At 53.9% G+C, this 23,432-nt stretch overlaps 1 protein-coding gene across 1 annotated transcript in view; it reads right to left on the bottom strand.

Moving 5' to 3' along the window:
* Positions 1-687: 687 nt before the first annotated feature.
* Positions 688-23,432, bottom strand: part of cs (citrate synthase) — a 28,259-nt gene continuing 5,514 nt past the window's right edge. Inside the window, exons 2-11 of the mRNA XM_060822365.1 lie at positions 15,748-15,795; positions 15,370-15,477; positions 13,064-13,129; positions 12,077-12,208; positions 10,250-10,438; positions 8,857-9,056; positions 6,940-7,069; positions 3,902-4,003; positions 3,284-3,493; positions 688-1,462 (exon numbers count right to left, since the gene is read on the bottom strand). Of these exons, the coding sequence (XP_060678348.1) occupies positions 1,292-1,462; positions 3,284-3,493; positions 3,902-4,003; positions 6,940-7,069; positions 8,857-9,056; positions 10,250-10,438; positions 12,077-12,208; positions 13,064-13,129; positions 15,370-15,477; positions 15,748-15,795 (1,356 nt within the window). The 3' untranslated portion in view covers positions 688-1,291. The remainder of the gene's footprint in view (positions 1,463-3,283; positions 3,494-3,901; positions 4,004-6,939; positions 7,070-8,856; positions 9,057-10,249; positions 10,439-12,076; positions 12,209-13,063; positions 13,130-15,369; positions 15,478-15,747; positions 15,796-23,432) is intronic.

The following is a 23,432-nucleotide window of genomic DNA, read 5'->3' on the forward strand; positions in this document are numbered from 1 at the left end:
TCCCCCTTTCTTACACACGGAGAGTCCGTGACACTAACCCAGCTCTCAGAGTGAGCACAACTCCTGCCACTCCTGTTTATATTCATTAGGGAGAGAGACAGGGGGGGGGACAGTGGGATTAGTGTGGGGATCGATACAGGGCTATGGGGAGAGAGAGCGGGGGGCAGTGGGATTAGTGTGGGGATGGATACAGGGCTATGGAGAGAGAGAGCGGGGGACAGTGGGATTAGTGTGGGGATGGATACAGGGCTATGGGGAGAGAGAGCAGGGGGCAGTGGGATTAGTTTGGGGATGGATACAGGGCTATGGGGAGAGAGAGCGGGGGGCAGTGGGATTAGTTTGGGGATGGATACAGGGCTATGGGGAGAGAGCGGGGACAGTGGGATTAAGTTTGGGGATGGATACAGGGCTATGGGGAGAGAGTGTGTGGGGGCAGCAAGGTTAGTTTGGGTATTTTCTGATGACAGTCCAGGGCTCACGGAGGGAACGGTTGTGATTTCTGACCGACATGCCCCGCAGGGTGGATGGTATGGAGGCTGACTGTGTTACCTTGTGGATCCTGAGTGAGGGAGGCAGGGCCACACTTTGACAAGGGCTGGGGGATGCTGTGGGCTAGCACCCGCTGACCGGGTGTTAACTGAAGGGACTCCACACACACACACACACACACACACACACAAAGACCCACACAGTAATAAAAACATTTATTTTCTTTGTCTCTCTCTCTCTCTTTTCTCGCCAATTCTGGATATCCTGAGGGATGAGACATGATCAGAATGCTTCCTGGACATAGCAAGACCAGTGTTTGCCTGGGGCTGGTCAATATTCCCTGGGTGAGGGTGGGGACTGTCACTATGTGGCCCCCCCCCCCCCCCCCCCCCCGCGATAGGAGTGTATTTGATCGGTTACTGCTGTATCCCTGGCACTGCGAGACAAGCAGCCCGCACTACTTCAATAAACAAAAAACAAAAAAACACAACAAAAATAAGCATATGCACAAACCGCGCCGATAATTAAATTAAATCCTCTGCACTCTGCTTACAAACATTAATCCTCTCTCTCTCTTTCCCCACCCCCCCACCCTCCACACCCCACTGGAAACCCAAAAGGCAAAATAAACCAGTCACGAGGACGATAAAAAGGACATCTCATCCGTCAGGTTACCCTGCTCGCCAACGCAGGAAGGGAGCGTAGGTGATGGTGTGTGCACCGGGGTCTAGTGTGAATGCTGTTCCATGGGCTCGCTCTCCCTCCCTCTCACTGTGGCGGGGGAGAGAGGGGGCTGCGCTCTTTAGCCGGATTTAGCGTCCACCAGCTGTATGAGGCCGTCCGTGCTCATCGACTTGGGCCGCTCCAAGGGGAAGCCAAGCGCCCTGCTCCAGATCAGCTGGGCCAGGACTCCCAGAGCCCGGGAAACCCCAAACAGAACAGTGTAGTAATTCATCTCCTTCATGCCGTAATACTGCAGCAGAGAGAGAGAGAGATGCAGTCAGTCAGCTGTTAAAAAGTTGCACCAATTATGCAGACATAGCAGTGGGCTTAGAGGGAGCTCGGAGACATGCAGCACTGAAACTGACCCTTCGCCCCAACCAGTCCATGCTGACCATAATCCCCAAACTAAACTACTCCCGCCTGCCTGCTCCTGGTCCCCGTCCCTCCAAATCTTTCCTCTTCGGGTACTTATCCAAGTGTCAGAGAGATGTGTGGCACAGAAACAGACCCTTCGGCCCAACCCGTCCGTGCTGACCCAGATATCCCAACCTAATCCCATCCCATTTGCCAGCACCCGGCCCATCTCCCTCCAAACCCTTCCTATTCATATACCCAGCTAGATGCCTTTGAAATGTTGTAATTGTATCAACCTTCCTCTGGCAGCTCATTCCATACACGTACCACCCTCTGTGAGAAAAAGTTGCCCCTTAGGTCTCTTTCATATCTTTCCCCTCTCACCTTAAACCTATGCTCTCTAGTTCGAGCCTCCCCCACCCCAGGGGAAAAAGACTTTGTCTATTCACCCTATCCAGGCTCATGATTTTATAAACCTCTATAAGGTCACCCCTCAGCCTCTGATGCTCCAGGGAAAACAGCTCCAGCCTATCCGGTCTCTCCCAGTAGCTCAGATCCTCCAAGCCTGACAAATTTCGCCCGAACCCCCTCCAAAAAAAAACATTGTAACTGGACCCACGTCCAACACTGACTCTGGAAGTTCACTCCACACATGAACCACTCAAGAGGGGAAAAAAAAATGCCCTTCGCATCCCCTGGTCTTCAAATACTCCTTCTGCAGGGGGAAACAAAAAACCCACCTGACAAGCATGTCCCTCAGGATTTTTATAAACCTTTGTAAGGTCACCCCCTCAGCCTCTCCTCATGACTCAAACCCCTCCCCATTCCTGACAACATCCCAGTAAATCTCTTCTGAACCCCTCTCCAGCTTGATCGTATCCTTCCTGTAACAGGATGGCCAGAACTGCAAACGTACTAATTAAACTTCGACGTTCACATCAGTCATTAATGTATGGAACAACTAGCAGGGGGTGCTGGAACTGATCTCTGGGGTACCCCGCTGGTCACAGGCCCCCAACATCACGCGGTGACCTCCTGTTTGGCGACTTGTCTCGGATTTCATGGGAAACGATCATTTGGCTTTGTGAAAGGCTTTACCGGAGTCCACCGTAAACCACATCAACTGCACTACACCCGTCTGCATATTTAGTCACCTTTCACAACGAAACCCTCACTTCACACAGTCAGATGGGACCTCCCTTGAACAAATCCATGCCTGATCAGTACAGCACAGTCCAGGCCCTTCGGCCCTCGATGACCTTCTATCCCACTCTAAGCCCAGACTAACCTCCATCCCCTTCATTGTACTATCACCCATGTTCCTCTCCAAGAGTCGCTTAAATGTCCCTCATGTCTCTGACTGTACTCCCCCCGCTGACAGTGCATCCCACCCCCCCTCAACTCTCTGTGCAATGAAGCTCCCTCTTGACATCTCCCCGAAACCTTCCTCCAATCACCTGAGAATCGATCCCTGCCTTTCCCGGTGTTAATTAACCCAGAGCCTCAAGCGTTTTTTTCCTAATAATGTCCCAAACACTGACGTCAGACTCCCTGCTCTGGAATCGCCTGGCCTATCCTCACTGCCCTTCACGAACAAAGGAACCCCGTTAGTTATCCTCCAGTCATTCGGCACACCAGCTGTGGCCAGGAAAGGGTTAACTCTCACTGCAGTCTGCACTGTTGCCTCCAGGCCCCCCACCCCGGTTCAGGTACAGACCTGCAGCAGGACCCCGCTGTGTGCGTCCACGTTCGGCCAGGGGTTCTTGGCTTTGCCCTGGTCCAGCAGCACCCCGGGGACGATCTTGTAGAGTTGAGCGACCAACTTGAACATGGGGTCGTTTGGCAGGTGCTTGAGGGCGAATTCCCTCTGGCAGGTGTAGCGGGGATCGGTCTTGCGGAGGACAGCGTGACCGTAACCGGGAACGACCTGCAGCAAGTGTGAGGGGATTGGGGGGGGGGGGGGGGGGGGGGGGGGGGGGGCGGCAAAACAGATGTAAACTGAAGAGCCAGCTAAACCCTCCGCAGACACGCAGCATCAAGGAACCTAAACTCCAACAGGACGGCGCTGAGGGAGCCCAGCGTCAGCGCTGAGGGAGCCCAGCGTCAGCGCTGAGGGAGCCCAGCGTCAGCGCTGAGGGAGCCCAGCGTCAGCGCTGAGGGAGCCCAGCGTCAGCGCTGAGGGAGCCCAGCGTCAGCGCTGAGGGAGCAAGTAAAACCACAGCACACAGTGACTAGCTGTGAACCGTGAAGCATGAAGGAGCACGGTTTAACACTCTGCTCCACCTTCTCCCGCTCCCCCAGCCCCACGAGGAATCGCAGTGGGGATTACACTCACCCTGCCCGAGTTCAGGGTGTTCCAAATGAAGTCCCGCAGCTTCTCGTCAGACACCTCTCCACCCAGCTCCTCCTGCAGGTCCGTCAGCCAAGAGAGCACCTCCTGAACAGAACAGGACAGTAAATACACGCGCCAGAGTGTTTAAAACACATAGCCTCAAACCTCTCACCCTCCTCCCACACACAGGGGGCCACTCAGAAACTGGGCGCACGATGGTGACCAATTGTCAGCCTCTGCTTGATAAGATCACATTTCATTACTGACCTCTATTCCATACCCCACCCAAAAAATCCCAGCCCAACACATCCCAGTCCCTATTTGCCAGCACCTGACCCCTATCCCTCCAAACCCTTCCTATTCATGTTCCCATCCAGGTGCCTTTTAAAATGTAATTGTACCAGCCTCCACCACATCCTCTGGCAGCTCATTCCATACACGTACCACCCTCTGTGTGAACAAATTGCCCCTAAGGTCTCTTATATCTTTCCCCCCTCACCCTAAACCTATGCCCCTCTCATCTGGACTCCCTTATTCTGTGGAAAAGACCTTGTTTTTTTACCGTATCCGTGCCCCTCATGATTTTATAAACCTGTATTAGATCACCCCTCAGCCTCCGATCCTGCAGGGAAAACAGCCCCAGGCTACCCCTGTAGATCGAGCCTTCCAGCCTCATGAGCATCCTTGTGAATCTTTTCTGAACCCTTCCCAGTTTCACAACTGTCCTTGCTGCAGCAGGGAGACCAGGACAGGACAGCACGTCAAACGTGGCCTCACCGATAAGAGGCCAGGGAGCGGCTGTGACGCCTGCATTGTTCTCCCCACGCCCCCCACCACTTGCAAAGGGGGGAGAAGTTCTGTTCGTCTTAGCTGTAGGGAATGCCCAATATTGACAAGCCCCTGAGTGAAAGAATCCGTGTCCCAGGGATGTGCAGGTTAGGGTGGGATTGGCCGTGCTAAATTGTCCCCGTAGTGCCCAGGGATGTGCAGGTTAGGGTGGGATTGGCCGTGCTAAATTGTCCTCGTAGTGCCCAGGGATGTGCAGGTTAGGTTGGGATTGGCCGTGCTAAATTGTCCCGTAGTGCCCAGGGATGTGCAGGTTAGGGTGGGATTGGCCGTGCTAAATTGTCCTCGTAGTGCCCAGGGATGTGCAGATCAGGGTGGGATTGGCCGTGCTAAATTGTCCCCGTAGTGCCCAGGGATGTGCAGGTTAGGGTGGGATTGGCCGTGCTACATAAAGGTGGGGGGGTTCAGATCACCAGCTGGCAGAAACCCACATGCCCGACATGAACAGCCCTTTGGGTTGGGGGGCTCGAATGATATTGCCTCTCAAATCTTCCCCTGGGAGGGGGGGGGGGGGGGGGGGGGAGAGAGGATGGACGGGCCCAATGAGCACATCCCTCCTGTGAACGTGCACTTTGAGCATGAGCATCCCCTGCCCACCCCTCCCCAATAAAGGCTGAGGTGCCTTCCTCATGACTCGCTGCCCTCTCTCGTTAACGACAGCGCCGGGCCACTTCTCATCTCTGTCGTCTGAGACGGATTCAGCAGGCACTGCATGGAAAGAGGGTGGGTTTGGAAGATTTGGCCTGGATTTCTACAGAGGCAGCCAGGCTTCACAAATCCGCTGGACGGTTTAAGTTTTAAATTATTTATTCATTCGTAGGACATGGAGGAGGGGCGCGGTCGCTGGCTGAGCCCACTGAGCCCAGTTGCCTGAATGATATTCATAGCACCCTCAGAGTGTGGGAGCAGGCTGTTTAGCCCATTGGAGTCCACACCATTTCTCTGAGGAGTCACCCACCCAGAACCAATCCACTACCCTGTAATGCCGCATTACGGGGACAATTTAGCACGGCCAATCCCACCCTAACCTGCACATCCCTGGGCACTACGGGGACAATTTAGCACGGCCAATCCCACCCTAACCTGCACATCCCTGGGCACTACGGGACAATTTAGCACGGCCAATCCCACCCTAACCTGTACATCCCTGGGCACTACGGGGACAATTTAGCACGGCCAATCCCACCCTAACCTGCACATCCCTGGGCACTACGGGACAATTTAGCACGGCCAATCCCACCCTAACCTGCACATCTTCGGGTTGAAGGAACTTTCTTTTTTAAAATCCCATCACGGGATTAAGTGGTCAGTGGCTCGGCCGGTATTCATTACCCGGGGGCAGTTAAGAGTCAACCCCATCGCTGTGTATCTGGAGTTACGTGTAGGCCAGACCGGGATAAGGACAGCAGTTTCAACCCGGAAAGACGCCAGGTGAACCATAAGACGTAGGAGTGGAAGTAAGGCCATTCGGACCATCGAGTCTGCTCCACCATTCAAATCGTGGCTGATGGGCATTTCAACTCCACTTACCCACATTCTCCCCGTAGCCCTTAATTCCTCGAGACAACAAGAATCTATCAATCTCGGCCTTGAAGACATTTAGCGTCCCGGTCTCCACTGCACTCTGCGGCAATAAATTCCACAGGCCCACCACCCTCTGGCTGAAGAAATGTCTCCGCATTTCTGTTCTGAATTGACCCCCCTCTAATTCTAAGGCTGTGTCCACGGATCCTAGTCTCCTCGCCTAACGGAAAAATTTGCTAGCATGCACCCTTTCCAAGCCATGTATTATCTTGTACGTCTCCCCTTAAACTTCTAAACTCCAGTGAATACAATCCCAGGATCCTCAGACGTTCCTCGTATGTTAGACCAACCATTCCAGGGATCATCCGTGTGAATCTCCGCTGTGAACCAGGTGGGTATTTCCCGACAATGGGAATTAATTGTCTAACGATGGCCAAAGGGCCCGCATTGTATTCAAATTCCACCGCCTACTACTCTGGGATTTGAACCCGAAGCTACAGAACGTTTGTGTGTGGGTTGTTGGATTCACAGTCTGGTTATGAAACAACCCAGCCATCGCCCCTCATGCTGTGTGCCTTGTCCCTCGGGTCCACCCCCAGCCACAGGCAGTGACCCTCGAGCTCTGACCGGAGGGTCCATCCCCTTGACCCTCCCCCAGCCATGGACCGTACCTGATTGGCGAGACCATGCAGGGGTCCCGCTAACCCATTCATCGCTGCTCCGAAGCACAGATAGGGGTCAGAGAGAGCACTGCCCACCAAGTGGCTGGTGTGGGCGCTGACGTTACCGCCCTCGTGATCGCTGGAGCGAAAGACAAGACACAAAAACAAAACACAGCCCACATCACTCTTCGGGAAGCCACATACTGCCGAGGGAAACTGGTCCAGCCAACAAACACGTGCCTGCATCCAGGACAGAGACCCACACTGACGGTGAGGATGGGATAGGCCGTGCTAAATTGTCCCCGTAGTGCCCAGGGATGTACAGGTTAGGGTGGGATTGGCCGTGCTAAATTGTCCCCATAGTGCCCAGGGATGTGCAGGTTAGGGTGGGATTGGCCGTGCTAAATTGTCCCGTAGTGCCCAGGGATGTGCAGGTTAGGGCGGGATTGGCCGTGCTAAATTGTCCCATAGTGCCCAGGGATGTACAGGTTAGGGTGGATTGGCTGTGCTAAATTGTCCCCGTAGTGCCCAGAGATGTGCAGGTTAGGGTGGGATTGGCCGTGCTAAATTGTCCCGTAGTGCCCAGGGATGTGCAGGTTAGGGTGGGATTGGCCGTGCTAAATTGTCCCCGTAGTGCCCAGGGATGTGCAGGTTAGGGTGGGATTGGCCGTGCTAAATTGTCCCCTAGTGCCCAGGGATGTGCAGGTTAGGATACATTAGTCAGGGGTACGTGTAGGATAATAGGGTAGAGGAATGGATCTGGATGGGTTACTGTACGGAGGGTCAGTATGGACTTTTTGGGCTGAATGGCCTGTTTCCACACTGCAAGAATTCCACAATCCGGTCGGGATTCTAACTGACCGCGGCCGGCCATTTGGCACGAGCCACGCGCCAGTCTCGGGTCTGTACCCTCTGGGAGGTCAGGAGGGAACCGAAACATCTGACATCCCAATGGGGTGGATGTGAAAAAAGGATGTTTGCGTTGGGACCCACAACTGTGGGGATAGCACTCTTTTGAAAAACCCATCTGAAACAGATTCCCGGCTAACATTTAATTCTGTTCCGGAGTGTCGAGAGAGCCCCTTCCTGGGAAGGCAGTGGGATACAGACTCTAAATACTCTCAAGGCCCGGTTAGGTAGATGGATGACAAACTAAGGGGTGGGAGGAAAGGCTATCGAGGGAGGGGCAGTGGGATAGGCATGAATGGAGAGCCAAGGGTTAAAGCCAGAGCAGCTCCAGACTTACCGCGTAGCAGAGGGGGGGGGGGGGGGGGGGGGGGGGGCCTGGGCCTACTCACGCTCACTCGTTGGCGTGTGCGGGATAAAGAGAGATTGAAATATTACACAGTGACCAATCAACTCAACCGTGGGGTCCAGGGACTCTTACCAGAGCACGTGGGACGACGAGGGGTTGTGCAGGCAGGACAGGAGGGTGGGAGGCCACAGGAAGATATGTGTGTGTGTCTGTGTCTGTGTGTGTGTGTCTGTCTGTCTGTGTGTGTAGTTAGAATCTGATGAGGAACTCTAACACCAGCACGGAACAGACAGGCCGAATAGTCCCCCCTATCTCTGCTGGAAGAAATCAAACTGATTCCATATAGAGGATGGAAAAGTGTCTAAGTCAAGATGGGGGAGGGGGGATCAAATAGAAAGGCTGATACAAAGGAAAGGGTTGAGTATAGGCACAGAGTAGAGGGAGTTTTAATCTGTATCTAATCCCCTGTCCCTGGGAGTGGGGGACAGTGTAGAGTGAGCTTTACTCTGTATCTAACCCCGTGCTGTCCCTGGGAGTGTTTGATGTTGGGGGCAGAGGTAGCTTTACTGAGTAACTCCATGCTGTTCCCATCCCCGGGAGTGTGCTGGTGAGGTGTGGGTGGGGGGGGTGCCGGGGGTGGGGGAGGAGAGACAAACGCTGGAGACACTGACCTGTGGATAGTGAGGTAAAGTCTCATGAGTTCTGTGAACTTTGGGTCAGAGTAACCCAACATGTTGGTGAAGTTATGAGACCAGTCCAGCTCAGGGTCAATGGCACCAATGCTGCTCCCCTCCCTGTACAAGTTCCGGTAGATCTTTGACGCCACACAGGGGAGCTTAGCGATCAGATCCATTGAGTCCTCGTAGATAAACTGCAGAGACACAGAGGGAGAGGCACAGAGTCAGGAGATCTGCGTCTGACGGTGAAACGGGAAGATTCTCATTCTTGTCAAACAGCCAGCAGTGCACTCACTGCCTATTTATAGCTGGGCAGCAGCAGCCTGGGAGGGCTAGTGAGTCGGCACACAGTAACATCGAGCCAAGCCACATGATGGTAGGCAGCACACAGACCCAACACACCGACAATGGAGGCTCATTCAGCACAGAGACCGCCTCCGGGAACAGCAGCACGACTCACCGAACCCTCAACCTTCCTTTCAGAGATGTGCATAACCTGCGACACCACCCCCTCCCCATCTCTCTCTTCCTCTCCCCCCCCCCCCCCCCCCCCCGCCGGCATCCCCAGCACACACTCAGGGATGGGAACAGCATGGAGTCACTCAGAGTAAAGCTACCACTGCTCTGTTTCCCCCCCGCCGCCCCCAACATCAAACACTCCCAGGGACAGCACGGGGTTAGATAGAGTAAAGCTCCCTCTACACTGTCCCCCACTCCCAGGGACAGGGCGTTAGATACAGAATAAAGCTCCCTCTACACTGTCCCCCACTCCCAGGGACAGGGCGTTAGATACAGAATAAAGCTCCCTCTACACCGTCCCCCACTCCCAGGGACAGGGGGTTAGATACAGAATAAAGCTCCCTCTACACCGTCCCCCACTCCCAGGGACAGGGGGTTAGATACAGAATAAAGCTCCCTCTACACCGTCCCCCACTCCCAGGCACAGGGGGTTAGATACAGAATAAAGCTCCCTCTACTCTGTGCCTACACTCAACCCCTCCCTTTGTATCAGCCTTTCCATTTGATCCGCCCCCACCCCCATCTTGATTTAGACACTTTCCCATCCTTTACTTTTATATGGAATCAGTTTGATTTCTTCCAGCAGAGATAGGGGGGACCATTCAGACTCTCTGTGACACCCCCTCCAGCCCCCTACCTCTCGGTGTGTGTCACCCCCCTCCCTATCTGTGTGTGTCACCCGAGGCTGGAATCGAACCTGGGACCCTGGCACCGTGAGGCAGCAGTGCTAACCACCGAGCCACCGCGCACTGGCAATCCTAGCCACGCGGTAACCCCAGGAGAATCCCGAAGGAGGGCTCCCAAACCCCCCTCACGCGCCTGAAGTCTTTCCCCCCACCCCATCCCCCCTGCCCCAGCGGTCACCTACCTCCCAGTACTTGGCCTTGCTGACTCCCTCGGAGTAGGCCCGAGCGAAGCCACTCTCACTGTTGAGCGCGGTGACGGCGGCGCTGAGCTGGGACATGGGGTGCAGGTTGTTGGGGAAGTTGTCCAACATGGTGACCACGTGCGAGGGCAGGGCCGCTCGCTTGGCCCACTCCTTCGACACCCAGTTAGCCTGGAGACAGACAGACAGAGGGAGGAGAGGGAGAGGCGCCACGGTGAACACCTTCACTTTCAATGGTTGCAGGGAGTGGGAGGCTGACGACAGATACAGCCCCTTCATCCACGCCACCTCCCCGCATTATCCTCCCCCCCACCCCCCCCAGACCCATTCCTAAAGCGCGCCGAGGGGATTACAAATCCCGGTCCACCATCACGCACCCCTGCCAACAGCATCTCCCCGCGGCTGCAAGAGGTGGGCTTCATTTTGGGTTCTCTCAGAGCGAGAGAGAGAGAGAGAGAGAGAGAGAGAGTGTGGGGAGGGGGTCGCTGAGCAATGTACAAGATAAGCAAATCGCGAGGCCCCGGTGTTATTTTGTTTAGAAAGGGGTCGGAACAACAAGTGGGTGGGGAGAGAGAGAGACGCACAGGCTCAGGCTCAGGATTTTGCGGGTTTGGCTTTAGTTAGTCTGTGTGAACTGGGATCGTGGAAGGAATGAGACTCACTCTCTCCCTTCTGGGGAGCTGCTGTGTGCACCGCTGTCTCTCAGATAGGACTGCACACGAGAATCTATTTTTCTGAGTTGTTGAGGGCTGCGTTTACAAGATGTTACTCCTTTGGAACAGTTAGTGAGTTGCAGCGATTGTATCGATTATCCTGTCATGTTTCCCAACACAGTGGAGTTATTCCAAGCTCCTTCACCTTTCGTTGCCTTTTTACTACACTGTCTGAATAAACGGTGTTTTCCCTTATCGAGCAGTTTGACCGAGTGAATTACACATTTACCTTTAACAATAGGAAGTTATCGTCTGCGGGGTGTGGAGTCTAGTCTGGTCCACAACATACTACCCCCTTCTCCCACCCACCAAGGACAGAGTCTCCCCACTCCCACACCCCACCTGCCAGCAGCTCTCCTCCACCCCCCAGAAAACAATCCGGCCTGCCCCTTCAGAAACACGCCGATGTTACCAACGCCCTCATGACACCCAGACAATTGGGGGGGGGGGCGGGGGTCAGACGTGAGGAGAAAGGCCATCACTGCCTGCTCCTGTGCAGGTACAACAACTGCTTTTGGCTTTCAGCACGTTGTCGAGAACAACGAGGATGTCAATTCGAAGATTTTCACCTCGGCACTCGCTGGGACGATTCGCAAGGAACACAGTTTATCAACGGCAGGGAGGCCGCAAGGTAGACTCCGGTAGAGGGTGGCTTGCACTCACAGAGAGTGCACCGTTCGGTGCTGGAGGCGGTGTGCGGGTATGAACTACAATCACAAAACACAGTGCACCCCAACAAATCAGGGGTCAGGCCGGTCTCAGGGCGAGCAAAGTCTGGGTTAAAATTTAAACAAAGCCTGGAACTTAACTGTCAGTCATCACCTATCTGATTCCTCCTCCTCCTCCTCCTCCTCGTGAGCGTGTGTGCACCCATGTGTGAGAGTGTGCCCCTGCGGGTGCATTTGTGTGCACGCCCCTGTGTGTATTTAGTACTGCCCTCATGGCACCGAGTGTGACCTTATCGCAGAGTATTCACAGAGCTGTGCTGCCCTGTAGGGGTATAAATGGCTCTCCCTTGAGCTGAGAGACAGAGGGGACCTACAACGTTGACCGCAGCACAACACAACACCGCAAGAGCCCAGGCGCACGCCGTTACCTGCTCCTGTGTGGGGATTTCTCCCGTGACCAGCAACCAGAACAGCCCTTCAGGAAGGGGCTCCTCTCCCCCGGCTGCCTTCGGTAAAAGTCTCTGACACTCTGGGATGCTGTAGCCACGGAAACGGATACCCTGTCCGCAGGAGAGAAGGGTCAGAAGGGAAACATTCCAAGCTCCCCCTCGATCGCGTCGCACGGTCGGGCGTTAACTCGAAACCTTCACGCCGGACAGAGCACAAGCCCCCTCCCTTCCCCCACACCTCCCACAGCCCTGCGAGTCCCACGCCCTGTTCAAACTCTCCAGTCTAGCCCACACACCCATCTGTTGCACCACCGGGCAGCACTGCCCCAGGCACCCAGACACGAACTACCCACCCTCAACCTCCTCGTAACTGCCATCCACCCGTCTCCCTGACTCCTCCCGGGGCTTGGTGTCCTGGGTCAACAACTTCGGACGGGTGCAGGGAGTTGTTGAAACCTCAGCTCCTGCACCAGTTCAGACACAATACCCCTTCGTTTACATTCCCTGATGGGGCGTGGGCATCACTGGCTGGACCCAGCATCTATCACCCTGTCCCTAATTGCCCCTCGAGGCGGTGGTACGGTGGGTATACAACCTTCCTGCCCAGCTGCCATCCACAGGCTGCAGGCCAGCCTTTTATAACCACCCTTCACCATCTCCCTCCTGGATGGCACTGTGTCCACACAGGACACACGTGGGGGAGGGACGGCAGTGGTTCAAACTGACAGCTCACCGCCCCCCCCCCACCCCTCTCTCCCAGGGGGTGGGGTGGGTAAACTCCAAAGGCTGGACCAGCCAGCACATCGGAAGTGAGCCTGACCGCGTTGGCCCCTCTTAAAGGTCGGGTGAGAGCTCAATTACAGACCAGGACAGGTTGGCATTGCCCGTGGTGCACTACCCGTTCCCACCCCCACCTCCCGGTACCCCAGCGCGTGCAGAGAACCTTCACCAGCAGCAGCTTTGTACCTCCTCAGGGTCCAACACGGATGTTTCATACACCAGGCCCTTCATTCCTCGCATGCCACCGTACACCTGCAGAGGAGGGCAAGCCGGTCAATTAACACACACACACACCCTTATTAAACGGGTAACAGGTACAATCTACAAACGAGACAGAGTGCGCGAGCGGGGGCGCGACAGCCAAACACGGAGAGTGGGCGCGAGCTGAAAAATGTGTTGCTGGAAAAGCGCAGGTCAGGCAGCATCAAAGGAGCAGGAGAATCGACGTTTCGGGCATAAGCCTTTCTTCAGGATTATACCCAAAACGTTGATTCTCCTGTTCCTTTGATGCTGCCTGACCTGCTGCACTTTTCCAGCAACACATTTTTCAGCTCTGATCTCCAGCCAGACACACAGACACACAGACACACAGACACACAGACACACAGACACACAGACACACAGACACACAGACACACAGACACACAGACACACAGACACACAGACACACAGACACACAGACACACAGACACACAGACACACAGACACACAGACACACAGACACACCTAGCGAGAGAGAGAGACCCACTGCCTCACAAATCAGAGTGGTGTTGACATGTGAATGAGGCTGGGTTGGTTAACACAATAAGACCGTGAGGAGGGGTGGGGGGCACAGATGATCAGAAAACAGACCTCACGACGACACACATCACATACACAACACACTCTTCAGTCCAATCAGTCCACAGTGACCAGATATCCCAATCTGACCTAGTCCCACCTGACCCAGCTCCTGGCCCACGTCCCTCTAAACCCTTCCTGTTCATGAACTTAGAGTCGTCCAGCACGGAAACACACCTTTCAGTCCAACTGGTCCGACCCTTAACCCAATCTGACCTAGTCCCACCTGCCCCACTTCCTGGCCCACGCCCCATCCATCTACTTATTGAAGAGCCTTTTAAACGCTGTAACTGTACCCTCAACCACCACTTCCCTCAGGACGTTTATTCCACACACAAACCACTTGCTGTACGAAAGAAGTTGCCCCTCACGTCTTTAAATCTTCTCCTCTCACCTTAAACATATGCCCCCCATGTCTTGAAATTCCCCCACCCTGGGGAAGACACCCCTGCCATGCACCTTGTCCAAGCCCAGAGTGATTTTAGAAACCTCTGTAAGGTCACCCCTCAGCCTCCTACAGTCCTCTGAGGAAAGTCCCTCCTTATAACTCTAACCCTCCAGCCCCAGCAACATCCCGGGAAATCTCTTCCAAAGAGCTATGAACTCCTGAGGAAGGGCTTTTGCCTGAAATGTCACGGTGGCTCAGTGGTTAGCACTGCTGCCTCACAGCGCTAGGGACCCAGGTTCAAATCCTGCCTCTGGTGACTGTCTGTGTGGAGTTTGCACACTCTCCTCATGTCTGCGTGGGTTTCCTCCCACAGTCCAAAGACGTGCAGGTTAGGGTGAATTGGCCATGCTAATGGTCCTGCGGTGTTAGGTGCATTAGTCAGGGGTAAACGTAGGGGAATGGGTCTGGGTGGGTTGGTCTGGACCTGTTGGGCCGAAGGGCCTGTTTCCACACTGCATGGAATCTAATCTAATTTTCCTGCTCCTCGGATGCTGCCTGACCTGCTGGGCTTTTCCAGCTCCACTCTAATCTTCTCTGAACCCTCTTGAGTTTAATCATACCCTCCCTATGACAATGATGATTAGTAGGTACAATAATTAATTAACATTGGTAATATTAGAAACATAGATAATAAGAATTGGCCGATCAAGCCAGGTCCACCATTCCATATGATCGTGGGTGATCCTGCAATCTCAGTATCCCATTCCCCCTTTCTCTCCATACCCCTTGATCCACAAGGGATCAGCTCTCTCTCGGACTGATCTAACAAACTGGCCGTGACACCTTCCTGTGGGGGTGGGGGTGGGGCAGAGGGATCCCGAGACATTCTTCCTCACCTCAGTCAACATGAGCAACACGCCGCCCTCAGTGCGGGGGGCGAGAGCTGGGGGGTTAGATTCCCGACCGGGAGGAGGTGAATCACGTGCCCCAGGCATCGCTTGGTGAATGCTGACCAGGGATGACCCTGGCCCCACTGCCCCAGAACACCCTACCCCACAGGCGCACGCGCGCACACACACACGAGCCAAGGCCCTGGCACCCCACTGGGTTGCAGCTTTGCCTCAGTGAAGGCGCCCACACTCCCTCTCTCTCTCTCTCAAAGATGGAAGAGGACCAGGTCCCAGGAAACAACAGGCCGGACTGTGCCCGCCAGACTGACGAAACACGAACACGGCCCACCCTGCGGGAGCACACGAATCCGTACCATGTCGACGTTAATCTGCCCGATGACCGTCTGGCCGTGCTGCTTTTTGAAAGCTCGGATCCTTGACTGCTCCTTGGGGATGATCTCAGCGAGGACATCCTTCAGGTTCTGGAGGGGGCAGAACAGCGAAGCATCCGTTAGAGATCTCGCACGACGCAGGCCGGAGGTGGGGGCGGGAAGGGACAGCACAGAACATAAGGAACAGAGCGGGGTGGTTGATCGAACATAGGAGGATGATAGGGGGTGGTGGGCCGATGAGGACAGGAGGCAGCAGAGGTGGATGAAGAAGAGAAGGACCGGAGGAGAGGGGCTCACGGGTCTGGGGGTTTGAAAACACCGCCCATTCGCTGGGGGCTGCCGAAGATTTTAACGACTCACCGTTGTGGAACTTGCATTCCTCGCAGCGATTACAACACACGCAGTGTTCTGTAAAACAGAGAGAGAGAGACACACACAAAACCTTTTATTAAAATCCATTTAGTATTGACGAGACCGTGGAAAGCAGTGATCACAGAGGCTGGGTGCTTTGGGTTGTGGGGGGGGTTACAAAGATCGCCAAACCCTCCCAAAGTGCCAGAATGTGCCGGGAAACGTCCTGGTCAAGTACCCCATCAATCTGTAATCAGAAGAGTCTTCAACTCGGAAACAGACCCTTCAGCCCTACTCGCTTCCCCAACTAAACTAGCCCCACTTGTCGGCATTTGGCGCAGACCCCTCTCGTTCCCGTACCACCATTCACCATCCGAACCACACTGGGAGAAAACGTTGCCCCTTGGCTCCCTTTTGCCTCTCACCTTAACAATAAATCTAGTTTTGGACTCCATCACCCCAGGTAAAAGACCTTTGGTTATTAGCTTTCACAATATGCCTCAATTTTATAAACCTTTACATGTCACCTCCTCCACTCCAAGGAACAAAGTCCCATTCTCTCCCTATAACTCATATCAGCCAGCCCTGGCCATGTCCTTGTCAATCTTTTCCAAACTCTCTCCAATTTAATAACGCCCTTGCCAGAGAAGCGAGACCTGAATTGTTCACAGTATTCCCGAACAGGCCTCACCAACATCCTGCAGACCCTCAACATGGCATCCCAACTCCTATACTTGGGACCGTGAGGTCATGTCACACTACAGGTGACCCCACTACACTACATTCTTAAAACAGTGCAGACCCTCTCTCATACACATGCGCTCTCTCAGACACACACAGGCAAACATACACTCGCACTCTCTCCTGCGTGCACACACACACACACGTGTCTATGGGTGAATGTGCATTTGCAGATATATTCTACTTTGCTCAAACCGCACACAATCTGCATTCGATTCTCCTGCTCCTTGGATGCTGCCTGTACCTGCTGTGCTTTTCCAGCACCACGCTCTCAACTCGGAGGACTGCAGATGCTGGAGATCACTTTCTACTGGCACACAGTCTGCTGGCAGTCAATCCACATGACGTTTCATAAATTCCTACTTTGGATACAGAACCAGTCTGGCTCAAGGTTGGGCTACAGACAGACTATAACGTCACACCTTTAACACAATGTCTGAACTGATATATCACTTAAAAGTAAAACCTCAAATTATCGTGACTTGAAAGTAGTTCTGGGATTTACACGTTAACGAACAGAAACCTGCAACCCGTTCTAAAAGACTAAAGCAATCTCGGTTTGTGAATCATATCATTTCAGTTGTATAACACTGCAATCTTTGCTAATAAATTCTGTGTTTTATGGTCCTGCTCCACAGATACCTGGAAGGAGCAGCACTCCGAAAGCTAGTGCTTCCAAATACTCTCACCTGGTGTCCTGTGATTTTTAACTTTGTCCACCCCAGCACCTCTATAACATCCTTCACTGTGTTTTGGAGAACATACAGTCACAGGATGTCACCGGGCACAGAGAATTCGAGAGAGAATAGACTGGAAAGGCTGGGACATTTTTCCCACTGGACTGTAGGCAGCTGAGGGGTGGACCTTACTGTGGCTTTGTAAAATCATGAGACACATAGATCAGGTGAATGACAAGGGTCTTTTCCCTAGGGTGGGGACTAGGGGGCATAGGTTTCAGGGAAGAGGAGAAAGATTTAAACAGGACACGAGGGACAATGTTTTCTTCTAGTGGTGCGTGTGCGCAACGAGCTTCCTGAGGAAGTGGGGACAGTAACCACGTTTAAAAGACGCTGGATAAGGACACGGATAGGGAAAAGTTTGGAGGGAGATGGAGAAGGGGCAGGTGTGGGACTAGTTGGAGCAAAGGGTCTGTTTCTGTGCTGTCTGACCTCCTGGCTATTTGCGCAGTCATACATTCCCTCCCCTCGCAGTCCCCCAACCGTTTCCGTTCCTCTACCCCACCCCCCATCGGCAGTCTTGACTTATTAAGCTCTCTCCAATTCGCACTGTTCACACACTCTAACTTCTCCTCCGGCATTTCGCTGGCTGTTTCCTGGATATTTCCTGCACTCCCCCCTCAATCACGGTTAAACTCTGCTCGATGAGGTGTTACACAGATCTAGTTGGAGTCTTGCCTACTGGAGGAGGGAGCCCCTGGGTCTACTTCAGGAAGGCTGTATCATTCTCCGCCTATTTTCCCCCCCCCCCACCAATCGCAGAGGCTGGGGCAGCCCCATCACGATACATTCGTCCCCCTCCCCCCCGGGACGAGGGATGAAACAGAGGACAGAGTGACATTCTGCAGAAAGGGAATGCGGACAATTCCTCTCAAACAGCATTGCTCTTGGAGGTGAGCCAGCCATGAACAAATATATTCCCATTAAAGTAAACTTGACTGATTGGCTCAAAGGGAAGGGAAGGTGGGGGGGGGGGGGGGGTTGGCCTGTCAGAATCACAATGTCATGACAATAACTTCAGGTCCCGTTGAAATGTGCACTGTGCAAAGGAGGGGCAGGGCTTGCTATGGGACCATACGCTCCCCGCAGTCAGTCAGGCCCGTTAAGGCGAACCCACACCGGAGATCACAGGGCTGACGGCTGCTACACCGACGGCAGTGGGTCAAAGAGACAGCACACCACCACCTCAACAAGGGAACAGGATCGAGCTCAGATCTACTGGCTGTCAGGGTGTTCCGCAATCGGACAGGCCAGCCCAACACAGTCCTCACTGTGAGGAAGGGAACAGGGGGCCCTGACCCCTCGGTTCACTCTGCTACCTAAACCCCTTCCAGCCCCTACACACACACACACACACTAAACAACTCACCTCTACCTTTCCCCTGTAGCCCTAACCAGGCAAAGCCTCAGTGCAGAGTCACAACCCAGTCAATGTTTAAAAAAAAATTCATTGATAGGATGAGGGCGTCTAGGCCCATCCCCAAATTGCCCAGAGGGCAGTTGCAGAGTCCACCCCATTGCTGTGGGTCTGGAGTCACGTGTAGGCCAGACCAGGTACGGATAGCAGTTTCCTTCCCTAAAAGATACGAGTGAACCAGATGGGTTTTACTGACAATTGGCAACGGTTTCATGGTCATTGTTAGACTTTTAATTTATCAGCTTCAAATCCCACCACGTGCCGTGCCAGGGTCCCCAGTACATTGCTTGGGTCTCTGGATTAACAGTCTGACAATAAGACCACCCGGTGTGGTCTCCTCTACATTGGGGAGACAGGACGCCTCCTTGCGGGCCGTTCCAGAGAACATCTCTGGGACACCCACACCCAGTAAGCCCACCGCCCCGTGGCTGAACACTTCAACTCCCCCCTCCCACTGTGTCAAGGACATGTAGGTCCTGGGCCTCCTCCTCCACCACCACCACTCCCTCATCACCCAACGTCTGGAGGAAGAACGCCTCCTCTTCCGCCTCAGGACTCTGCAACCACACGGGATCAAGGCAGATTGCAACAGCTTCCTCATCTCCCCTCCCCCTGCATCGTCCCAGTCCCAAGCCTCCAACTTGGCACCACCTCCCAGACCAGTCCGTCACACCCTCCCGACCTATCACCTTCATCCACCTATCGCTTTCCCAGCTACCTTCACCCCCACCCCTCTCCCATTAATCTTTCAACCCCAACCCACAGGTATCATTCCTGATGAAGGTCTCCTCCCAGAAACATCCTGTTCCTCGGACGCTGCCTGACCTGTGTCCTTTTCCAGCCACTACACTGTCGAGACAGACAGACAGACAAATGTTTTGGGTCCACTCGCCCTTCTTCAGAAGGGTGACGACTTGGACCGGACGCTGTGATTTTCCAGAGAAAAGGAACTCAAACTGGAGAAGTGGATCATTTACCTTCCATCATGGCAGGTTATATTCTACCACCTACCTCCACGGGGTCAGAGTCTCACAGCCTTTGGACCAGCTAATCCATGCCAGCCAGATATTCCCCATTAGGACTAGTCCCATTTGCCAGCACATGGCCCACATCCCTCCAAACCCTTCCTATTCATGTCCCCATCCAGATGTCTTTTAGATGCTATAATACCACATTTAGGTCAGGCAGCATCCAAGGAGCAGGAGAATCGACGTTTCGGGCATCCTCATTCCTGAAGAAGGGCTCACGCCCGGAGCATCGATTCTCCTGCTCCTTGAATGCTGCCTGACCTGCTGCGCTTTTCCAGCGACACATTTTCAGCTCTGATCTCCAGCATCTGCAGTCCTCCCTTTCTCCTCCCTCCCCCCCATTTACCCGATCCATGCCCCTCATGATTTTATAAACCTCTCAGGTCACCCCTCAGCCTCCGACGCTCCAGGGAAAACAGCCCCAGCCTGTTCAGCCTCTCCCTGTAGCTCAAGCCCTCCAACCCTGGAAAAGCATCCTTGCAAAAACTGGATGAGAAAACAAACCTGCAGATGTTGTGAGCCAGAAGTCAAAACAGACACTGCTGGAAGAGCTCTGCAAGTCTGGAAACATCTGGAGAGAGAAATCAGAGTTAACGTTTCAGGTCGGAGGGAGGAAGGGTCGCTGGACCTGAAACGTTAACTCCGATTTCTCTCCACAGATGCTGCTAGAGCTCTTCCAGCAAGTTCTGTTTTCATCACCTCCTTGATAGGGCTCAGAAAAGATTCACAAGTTGAAACAACATCTTTGCTGAAGCTGAGAATGGAATACAGTGCAGGTCATTCCTTTATAACACATCAATTACATTACAGCAAGATCCCCGTTAATGACTGACTAACGGGATGCTGTTTCGACAGCATGGACTTTTACAGCCAGCGCTGGCTGTAACGCGATGACATCGCCAACACTTTAAGCGCCGTTTCTAAAACACGATTTTTCAATAATGCAGGGTTGCTCAAGAACTCAAGAAAATGTTTGGGCATGACATCAGACTGCAAAGTGACAGGGTCAACTCGCAACTGCCCCTTTGAGTGGCGAATCAAACCGAGGAGGAGTCAGACAGGGGGGGCTGGGGGGGGAGCAGGGGAGTCAGCCAGAGGCTGACGGGGTTCGGAAACCCAGGGCGTGGGCCACAGCCGAGTCACATCGGCGGGCTGTGAACTCTGGACCCTGGTTCTGAACTTGGGAACCAGTCGGGCTCTTGTCTTCCTGTGCTCTGTACTCCGAACGCCCCGTGAGTCATCAGGATACTTACTAGTACACTCACCCAGGCCTGGGCAGAGAGGGAACAGCTAACAAAATACACACAGTCTCCCTCTCTCTCTCCCACCCCAGCCCTAAGGGTGCTGCCCCACCACCCTCCCCTTCCCCAACTTGGTCCCATCTCCCCTCCTGATGCTGATAGGGGTCTGATCCCTGCTGAGATTAATACTGCCACACCCCCACCCCTTCCTAGTTGGGAAAACTTCTGTCCCCAGAGTCAAAACTGCACAATGTAAACGAGAACCTCCTCAACACTGAGGGGTCATCGCTTCTCACACAAAAGGTAAACCTAAAAGGTTCCCTGGTAACGTGGAACCCGACAATGCAGTCTGTTAATGTCCCCTTACGTTGACACCGATAGGCACTCTGCCTCCTGTTTATGACTGACGGAAATGTGCACTGGTGCAGATGTGTCTGAACGAGATTAGATTAGATTAGATTAGATTACTTACAGTGTGGAAACAGGCCCTTCGGCCCAACAAGTCCACACCGACCCACCGAAGCGCAACCCACCCATACTCCTACCCCTACATTTACCCCTTACCTAACACTATGGGCAATTTAGCATGGCCAATTCACCTGACCCGCACATCTTTGGACTGTGGGAGGAAACTGGAGCACCCGGAGGAAACCCACGCAGACACAGGGAGAACGTGCAAACTCCACACAGTCAGTCGCCTGAGTCCGGAATTGAACCCGGGTCTTGGGCGCTGTGAGGCAGCAGTGCTAACCACTGTGCCACCGTGCCGAAATATTATCAATTTTATTTTAAATGTCACGATGGCCAGACTGGCCAGCTACCAGGACTCCGCAGAGACCCAGGCGCGTCCTCTGGTGAGGTGGGTTCAAAGCCCTCTATAGCAGCTGCTGCATTCAATCTCCTGTTAACACAGTCTGGAATCGGAAACAGAGTCTCAGCCACTGGGAAACCACCGTTAAGAAAACACAAATGAACAAAAGCCCAGCTACTTCACTGATGCCCTCCTTTGAGGGAAGGGCACCTTGCCATATTCTGAGAGGGTTGGTGTGTGCACTTGTTGGGTTGAACGGCCTGTTCCCATACTGCGGGGATTCTATGATTCTAAGCAGCCTGACCTACAAGAGACACCAGATTCAGAGCAACGCCTCTTAGCTGCCCTCTGAAACAACGGACGATCAAGTAACTCAGTCAGAGGGGGTGACAAACAATAGAGGATGACAAAACGCAATGCCCATGAAAGGGGACGAAGGCGACCGCTACCACACGAACAGTGGACAGGAAGAATTGGCAATTTCTATAAATTTCAGGACGAACCACTCTGAACGTACGCTAATTAAACACCTTGCCATGAGCAAACAGCCGACAAGAAAGGGACTCCCCTGACCATCGGTGCAGCAGTGCTCCCTGTTCCTCCTGCAGACCAGGGATTTCAAGCCCTCGCAGAAACGCGAACGAGATGCGGTGAGGAGGAAGGGGAAGGGGAAATTTCAAAAAGGATTAGACGGAGGAAGTGGGTTGCTCTCTTGCTGGTTGACCTGTAAGATTTTAAAAAAACAGCTGCCACACCTGGGTCTCACACCAATGACCGACTACACTCCGAAACAAATTCCTCAAGGTGTGCAGAGAGGGTACGACCTGCTTAGGGCAAAATGGAGACCGTTAGGAGTGTGGGGGGGGGGGGAGGCGATCATGGCTACCCCAGGCCCATCACCAGCACTGCATGCACAGATCACTAGTGAGGATAGATCGATTGTTCTGATGGCTGTGTGGTCGAATTTAGCCACGCTGGCCAACGGAGTCACAAGCCTGATGAAGGGCTTTTGCCTGAAAGGTCGATTTTCCTGCTCCTCGGATGCTGCCCGACCTGCTGTGCTTTTCCAGCACCACTCTGAACTAGACTCTGGTTTCCAGCGTCTGCAGTCCTCCCTTTTGCCGAAGGAAGTCACAAGCACCCCCTGCAGTTTGCACCAGCCCCCAGCTAGCCCCTCAACTCTGCTGCCACATGACGACCTGATTGGGAGCAGACACAGACACAGAGGGGCCGGGAATGCACGCGACAGAACTTATCCCAGCCAGATCCGAACGTTAACTGTGTCTGGCAACATCACTCAGTCCATTTCCAGCCTCTCCTGCACCCCTCTCCAGTTAACACTGCACCATCATCTGTACCTGCCCCTTCTGCTGTCTGGCTACTGAGCTCTGGAACCCCCTCCCTACCACACTATCCCCATAACCCTGCACTTCGCAGGGCTAACCCGCCCTAACCTGCCCTGCACTTCCCAGGGCACTACGGGACAATTTAGCATGGCCAATCCCACCCTAACCTGCACATCCCCGGGCACCACGGGACAATTTAGCACGGCTGATCCACCCTAACCTGCACATCCCTGGACTGAGGGAAGAAACTGGAGCACTGGAGGATACCTATGTAGATGTAGTGGGGAAGAACATGCAAACTCCACACTGATCGATGGTGGAATCAAATCCAGGTGCCTGGCGTGCTGAGGCAGCAGTGCTAACCACCGAGCCA

Source organism: Hemiscyllium ocellatum (genome assembly GCF_020745735.1).
Source record: "Hemiscyllium ocellatum isolate sHemOce1 chromosome X unlocalized genomic scaffold, sHemOce1.pat.X.cur. SUPER_X_unloc_5, whole genome shotgun sequence".
Classification (NCBI taxonomy): domain Eukaryota; kingdom Metazoa; phylum Chordata; class Chondrichthyes; order Orectolobiformes; family Hemiscylliidae; genus Hemiscyllium; species Hemiscyllium ocellatum.